General features: G+C 45.6%; 1 protein-coding gene across 1 annotated transcript; it reads right to left on the reverse strand.

The window, feature by feature from the left end:
- Positions 1-6,951: 6,951 nt before the first annotated feature.
- Positions 6,952-7,968, reverse strand: LOC134287244 (ficolin-1-like). The gene is made up of 2 exons (XM_062848915.1): positions 7,165-7,968; positions 6,952-7,097 (listed from the first exon to the last, which is right to left on the reverse strand). The coding sequence occupies exons 1-2, from the start codon at positions 7,887-7,889 to the stop codon at positions 6,965-6,967; spliced, it is 858 nt and encodes a 285-aa protein (XP_062704899.1). The 5' UTR covers positions 7,890-7,968; the 3' UTR covers positions 6,952-6,964.

Consider the following 7,968-nt stretch of genomic DNA (forward strand, 5'->3'; position numbering starts at 1 on the left):
TCTGCATAGCAGACCTGAACATCTCGGGAGCCTCTGCAATAGCTACTTTTAAGGCCAGGATCGGAACTTCGTCCGGACTTGGGGCCTTACATACGCTAAGGGAATTTGCTATCCCCGCAAGTTCCACTTCGGTGACCTTCTCCTCATCGCCAGTCCCCGGCTGTCTTACAAAAGGAGGCCAAGGACTAGGATCATGACGCGGAAAAAGCCCTTCAATGATCCCCCTCCAACATCTCTGGAGATTGCTCTGTGGGAGCCATTACACCTCTCGTCTTGGCCGTAACGATCCTGTAGGCGTCACCCCACGGGTTCGCATTGGCACTCTGACAGAGACCCTCAAAGCAGGCCTTTTTGCTTGCTCTTATCTCGGTCTTCAGCGCGGCTTTTGCAGCGGCAAACACTACCCGCCGTTCGTTTCGCTCTTCCTCTGATCATGCTCGCTGCATCCGCCGCCTAGCCAACCAAAATGCTCTAGAGTCTAGACTGACCGGGGTTGATCACCGTGAACGATTATTATGTAGTTTAATAGGCAACTATCGGTGAAATTCGGTGAAATGAAGGCAATTTCACCGATAGTTGCCAATTAAACTACATAATAAAAATGCCGAGGATTCTTCCAGGAATTCCTCCGAGGATTCTTCCAGGAATTCCTCCGAGGATTCTTCCAGGAATTCCTCCGAGTATTCCTTCAGGAATTCCTCCGAGGATTCCTCGGAAGAATCTCTGGGAGGATTCCTGAAGGAATCTACAAAGAAATTCCTGGAGGAACCTCCAAAGAAATTACTGCAGGAATTGGGGGAATTCCGGGAGGAATCTCCGGAAAAAAAATCTGGAGGAATCTCCGGAGAAATTCCAGGAAGAATCCCCGGAGGTATTCCTTGATGAGGAATTCCTGGAAGAATCTCTGGAGGCATTCCTGGAGGAATCTCCGGAAGAATTCCCGAAGGAATCTCCAGAGGAATTCCCGGAGAAATCTCTGGAGGAATTCTCGGAGAAATGTCTGAAGAATTACCGGAGGAATCTCCGAAAGAATTCCCGAAGGAATCTCCGGAGGATTTTTTGGAGGAATTATTGAAGAAATCTCAGAAGGAATTTCTGGAGATTTGTTCCAGAAATTGCTCTGATGATTGCTCCATAAATTCCTTCGGGGATTCCTCCGGGCAATTCCCCCAGGAATTCCTCCAGGAAAGTCTTGCAGGAATTCTGAAAGAATTGCACAGGAATTTCAGAGAAACTCCCGGAAAATTCCTGGTGGAATTATTGGTGAACTTCTGGTGGAACTCCCGAGGTAATTTCAGATGAGTTCGTGGGAAACTCCTGGAGGAATATCTTGGAAACTCATTGGGGAATTCCAAGGGATTTTTTGCAGGATATTCTGGGGGAACTCCTACAAGAATTCATGGGGAACTTCTGGATATATTCCCGGTAAACACTTGAAGGAATAAACGGGGAACTTCTGGAGGCATTCCCGGGGAACTCCCGGAGGTTTTATTGGGGGTTTCCTGGAAGAAGAACCTGATAATTTCTGGATGATTTCCCGGAGGAATCCTTGGAAGGATTTCCTGAACACTCCTTGAGGAATTCCCGAGGAACTCCCACGGGAATATCCGGGAAAATCCGGAAGAATTCCTGATAATCTCCTGGAGGAAGAACTGGAGGAGAACTTCTGGATGAATTTCCGTGAACTCCTGGGGGACATTCTAGAGGAAATATCGAGAAACTCCTGAGAGAACTCTTTTAGGAATTTTCGAGAACTAGAAAACCTCAGATTTCTTTTGATAGAGTAAAACAGAGCAAGAGCAATGCTGCAGATTCTCACATAATTCCTTTCTTCCAGGAAACAAACATATTCACCGAGCTGGAGTTGTTCTGAAATTAACCGCAGGATATCCGCGCTCATTGTGTTTTGCCGTAGCGCATACGCGCCAACTTGTGACGTAGTTGGGGGGCAAGGCCTTTTAAAACCAATAGAATGCGGAAAATATCGATGCAATTCATATTATTCAGGCATATCCACGTGAAAACTAGTGCATTGGACTGAAAAAAGTTGAATTTTGTCCAATTTTGGAGAGCTTCGCCCCCCCCAACTACGTCAGAAGTTGGCGCCTATGCCACAGCGGCATACTTGCGGATTTTTTAGTACGTACCGCACACAGAAAAAAATATCCATGTAAAATTCAGCGAAAGATCATGCACATAAAGGGAATGCTAGAGTTAGTGCATATTTACATAAGATATCATGTAAAATTACGTTACGTTCGTGTAAATTTCCGCTAATATTCGCGTAACCGGTTGGAGTCCATGACGGTTTACGCGATGGTTGGCGGAAATTTACACGATGGTAATATAATTTTACATCACATCTTATGTAAAAGTGCACTAACTCTAGCATTCCCTTTATGTGCATGATTTTTCGCTGAATTTTGATTACATATTTTTTTCTGTGTAGTCAAGGACGTTTCACGAGCGGGTCCTACCGGCAAAGTCAACTCAAACGCGTTGAAGCTGAGAAAGGCGAACGTGAAGAAGCTAACGCGAGACTACGAGAGCACCGATGAAGAAGACGAGGACGACGAAAACTCCGACGATTCTGATCTGTCAACCCAGAGTTCGGATTCATCTATGAAAGTGAGGGTGAGAGAAAGTGCTCCGAAGAAGACGTGCAAGAAAGTGGGAAGTGCCAGCCAAAACGGGCAGGGCCAGCAGCAGACCGGGTCGACGAACGCCCAGCTGGTCGCGAGGATGGGGTTAACCTATAAACTCCCAAAATTCTCCGGCCAACCAGCACAGTGACCATTGTTCTACGCGGCCTACAAGACGTCCAATGATGTCTGCGGCTACATGACCCACGAAAACCTGATGCGACTTCAGGAAGCGCTGAAAGGCGATGCTCTTGAACTAATGTTTGGGCAGTTACTACTTCCCGAAACCATCCCGCAGGACATCGAGAAGCTGCGCCGGCACTTCGGCCGCCCGGAACAGCTGCTTCAATGCCTGCTGGGCAAGGTGAACCGGCCGGACAATCTGAGGAGTTTTATTTCATTCGGAAACATGGTGGAGCAACTTTGCGGCCATCTGGAGGCAGCGGATCTACGGCAACACACGCTGCTTATAAAGTCGCTGGTTGCCAAGCTGCCGGATCGGGAAAAGCGTGAGTGGGTCCATTACCGGCGAGGTCGAGGGGAAACAACGTTGCGAATGCTGACGGATTTCCTGATGAGCATCGTGGCAGACGCCTGCGAAGCTAACGTTGACGTGGAGTTCAATCCAACGCCGTCGTCCGAATCAGATTCCCAATCCGAAGAGGAGAGTTCGAATGAGGCTGGACTATACTGTCACTCTAGAGCCGACCTACTGATACCTGACTGATACTGTAACTGCGAAGCCAGCAGTTCGACCTACAACGCAAGTGAAGAGAGTAAGCTGAAACCGTGCAAGATGTGCCAATCCAAGGATCATCGTCGGCAGCACTGCGCGTATTTCAGAAGATGCGGTACGATGAGCGTTCGAAGCTGGTGACGCACGAGAAGTTGTGCCATATCTGCCACAACGAGCATGGCGGCCAGTGCAAATTTGAAATCCGTTGCAACATCGGCGATTGCAGAAAGTTCCACAACCCGCTCATACATCCGATCGGAAACACGGTCGGGCTGAGTGCACAAATCCGGACAAACTGCACGGTCTTGTTCCGGATCGTTCCGGTACAGCTGCACTGCGGAGATAAAACAATTTCGGTGTTGGCATTCCTGGACGAAGGAGCTTCCATCACGCTGGTGGAGAAAAAGCTCGCCGACCGTCTGGGCGCGGTCGGAGTACAAGAGCGATTGACCATCCAGTGCACGGGAAACATATCGAGAATGGAGGATTCCCGAAAAATAAGCCTTTGGGCGTCGGAAACAGAGGCTGCAGCCGGCGGCAAGATGCTGTTGCACACTGTGCACACTGTGAATAAGTTGATGCTGCCGCATCAAAAGCTGGATTTGGAGGAGCTTGCAGCACAGGTATATGCGAGGGCTGCCCATGGAGTCGTACGATGGACAGCCGCAGTTGCTGATTGGGGCGAACAATATCCACGCGTTTGCGCCGATAGAGGCAAAGGTGGGTACGCCCAGGGAACCGATTACAGTGCGTACCAAACTGGGATGGACGGTGTATGGGCCGCGGCACACAACCTCGGCGGCGGCCGGTAACTATTTCGGCTACCATCGCAGATAACAAACGACGATCTGCCGCCCGAGCTATTCAAGAGCCAATTTTCGTTGGAAGAATCGGAGGTGGCAATTCCACAGGAAAAGAAGAAATGTGTCCTAAAAATACGAGAGCGAACCACCCAACTTGCCGGCGATCGCTGTGATACCGAATTGCTGTCGAAAGCCCGAGGACAAGCAGTAACCATATTTCCTCATCCAGACCGATCCGGAAGAACCACAACGAACAGAGCGGTTTTCGTTCCTAACGCAAGAAGACAGGTTGAACAACACAATAGGCGGGATCGAAATCCGAAACGGGATGGTTAACTTGCTGGAAGCTCTATGGGGCCAACAAGAGACGAAGCCAGCGACACCGGCGCATTTGAACCGTGGTATCCTGCAGAAAGCGAAGTTTCCTTCGGGAGCGATCTGAGATCCAAGTGGGAACCAGCATTCTCGACGAGGTACCGCGGAGTTCTTGCCGTATCTGTACAAGGAAAATCGGTCGACGAGAAGGCTCGTCGCAAGTGGCGCAAAACCGGAGGAAGTCAAAATCGATCAACGTAAGAAGTGTGGGGTGATGAGGGGCGCTAGTTGTCAGGCGAAATCCTGCCAACGACACTACCGGAGGCGGCTGGCAACGGTTCTACGATCAGCAGCCGGTCGAAGAGTGTGATTATTCGTGGTTGACGGGAAATCCCGGAAGTTTTGGAGATGGAGCTTTATCGATGCGGTCATCAAGGTCTCAGACGGACGAGCTCGATAGACCAACGGGAGGACGTAGATGGTAAGGTGCAGAGACGAGACGTAGTAAAGTTTGCGGCGTTAAAAAGTAAGGTAAATCCGGGAATGCCGAATGTTACGGGCTGGGGTGTTGCGACGCCGCAACTAAATAAGATTTTTCTTGAACCGGCCTAATAATGGATCAGTCTAGTCGTAGCATAACTGCAGCATGACAGTTCGTATGGGTGATAGAAAAGGTAGGTGAAATGAGAAATACGTCCAAAATGCTCGAAACACTCACAAACTTGTACAAACGTTCTGTACACGGAGAGACGAAACTACCCAAAAGTGAGTTCTTTCCACCCAACTTCGGGGTTGCGTGCGTCAAGCCAATTTTGAGTTGATGGAATCGATGTTTTTGTTGGGTTGTTCCCGCTTGCTTCCATGCGAAAAAAATACCTAATTTTAAGTTTTTTCCACTCAACCGAAATTTTGACTAGGTTGTATTCACTCAAATTTGAGTACTGTGCTAGAAACTCAGTTTTGGCTTGACGCACGGAACTGCAAAAGTTGGGCTGTTTCTCTCTTCACTCTCTGACAACAACAGAAAGAGCGCATGAAAAGGGAGATGAAAAAGAACTCAAAATTGAGTTTAAAAGTACCTAATTTTGAGTTTTTCAGTTTCTCCGTGTATACCTATAGGAGCTGCGATGCAACGGTGTCAAACTTGTTTTGAAATAAATTTTGACATTGACAGAGCTTTTTAGTTGGGGTTTGCCCCAACAAAATCCAACTATCGATACAGCCCATCTAACGAGCCCCCAACGAATCGATACTGTATTATGAAGTAACAATAGGCTCCCAAAGGCCTATCTCAATTTTTGCATAAACCGGTCAAGTATTGGGTAATATGACATATTTACTCATTTTTCATGTATTCTTGTCAGGAAAAGCCCATAAAATAACTATTTGAAAAATTTAATATATTTTAAAACTCTCCTTGTTCAGCACCCAATATTGAATAAATTTTGTTTACCGTATATGTCAAACAGGAACATTTGTTGTCAAAAGTGAGCCAATGTGATTTCTTTTGCAACCCGTCGGTCCACTTTCGTTACGTCAAGGTCGACCTCGAAAGTCAAACAAGAGCTGTTTACCATTATTTTATTTTCGAGTTTATTAGCTATTCTGTGATTGTTTAAGTTCGGAAAAAAATCTATTGAGATCAGAATAGCATGCTTATTCGTGTTATAAAACAAAATCGGGAAAACATCTTTCATTTTAGGAGCCTATTCAGCATGCATGCTTGTTTGTGACTTGCGATTGTTAGTTGGGTGAGTGGTCTATACTCAGCTTGTGCTACACTCGAGGAAGGTAAAAAATCGTGAAGCGACGTCCTTGACAACGTTTCCCTAAATGCTACTCATTATTTTTCCCGGTTCGATACGCGAACGCAATCAAGCCACTTATCCGAGAGATTTTTTTAAGAATTCTTTGAAAAATACCTCTAGGATTTTCTCCTTCATTCTCCGAACTTCCCCAAAGATTCCTCCAAGCTACCGAATTCCTCCTTTTATTGTTCTTAAGATTCTACCAGACATTCATCCAAGTTTCTTATTTATTTATATCCATTTTTTCCAAAGAACACTTTTGAAATTCTCTCACTAATTTCTGTAGAAATTTAACCAATGAATCTATCCAAGAAATCTAATGCTTTCCACAAGAATTCTTCCATAGATGTCTTTTTAAAACCTTCCATAGATTACTGTATGCATTTTTCAAAGAAATCTTTTTAATGAGTTAAGTCAGTAAACAATATTTATAATTGTAGTAAAGGCAACAAATACAAAACTGATTAAATATAATTTTGGCCACAGTTTTTACATTTTTGTAGGTACATATTTTGATTATACTACTCAATCCAAATATGAATTATGATTTTGAAATTTCTTAGATTAAAATATCAAAGATTTGTGGACACTGAGCTGAGTTTAGATGGACATTTTCTTTATATTTCTTTATAGAACGATCTATCGTGAACAGATTTATATTTATTTGATCCCAACTTTTCGGATCATCATCTTGGAAGATTTAAGAGCATAATGATATCCACGAAAAGTCTTCCACACCATTCCTGTGGCATATTCAGTCGTAGTTCCTTTCAAGTATTTTCCATTCAAATTGCTGTGGATGGATAAAATTGCATAAACAGAATAACTTTGAAACCAAATAGTTAAGAAACGAAATTTACCTGCCGTGACATTTGGAGTACCACCATGCACCATGATAATCAACTGCACAGTTAGTAGTATGAACATCGTTATCTCTGTCGAACGTACTGAATTGATAACTTTTTGTGCCCGTTATTGAGTCACCCGCCGTTCCACTAAATCCTTGTGCTATAGTCACCTTGTACGCCTCATGCTCGCCCGCCACTTCGAACCTCCCGAGCTTCGCGTGGGTTGAGTTCCCTTCGAAATCCTCCAGCAGGACCACTAGCTCATGTGGTCCAGAGTATGTCAGCTGGTGGATGATGTCCAATCCGAGCCAAAACTCTCCACCATCCATGTTGCCGAAGCCTCGTTTGTATTCAGCCCATTCGCGATAGAAATTAACAGAGCCATCGAAGCGCCGCTGGATCACAGCCCATCCACCGCCGTCGTACTTTTGGTCACAAAAAACGCGTTTCGTCTCCTGGGGACCGATTTGTATGTTGTACACGCCGGAAACCTTCGATGGCACCTTATCGCATGATTCGTAAATTTGCTGATGGTTTTGTTGTGTTCTAACGAGGTCACGTAGCTGCCTCAACTCCGTCACGAACGAGGAAATGTTATTCTGAAGTCCGATCTCAAAATTGAGAATGCGGTCCTCTAATGCTTCAAATTTTGCAACAAGTATCTCGTAGCCAAAACCACTCTGAGCAGAAGTGCAAATTATTGGTAGAATGAGCAGAATGGTTTCGAAAGCACGCATGATGCCACTCTTTTTAAACGTTGAGGATAATAATACTGAGGCTGCGACGGTTGTAGTAATACTAAGCGACAATTTATTT

This window comes from Aedes albopictus, chromosome 2 (genome assembly GCF_035046485.1).
Source record: "Aedes albopictus strain Foshan chromosome 2, AalbF5, whole genome shotgun sequence".
NCBI classification, from domain to species: domain Eukaryota; kingdom Metazoa; phylum Arthropoda; class Insecta; order Diptera; family Culicidae; genus Aedes; species Aedes albopictus.

Bases quoted from the DNA above. Each gene is read 5' to 3' on its own strand.
- LOC134287244 (XM_062848915.1), bottom strand. From the start codon at position 7,889: ATGCGTGCTTTCGAAACCATTCTGCTCATTCTACCAATAATTTGCACT. The intron at 7,098-7,164 runs GTAAATTTCGTT...ATCCATCCACAG, and splicing joins TACTCCAAATGTCACGGCAG to CAATTTGAATGGAAAATACT.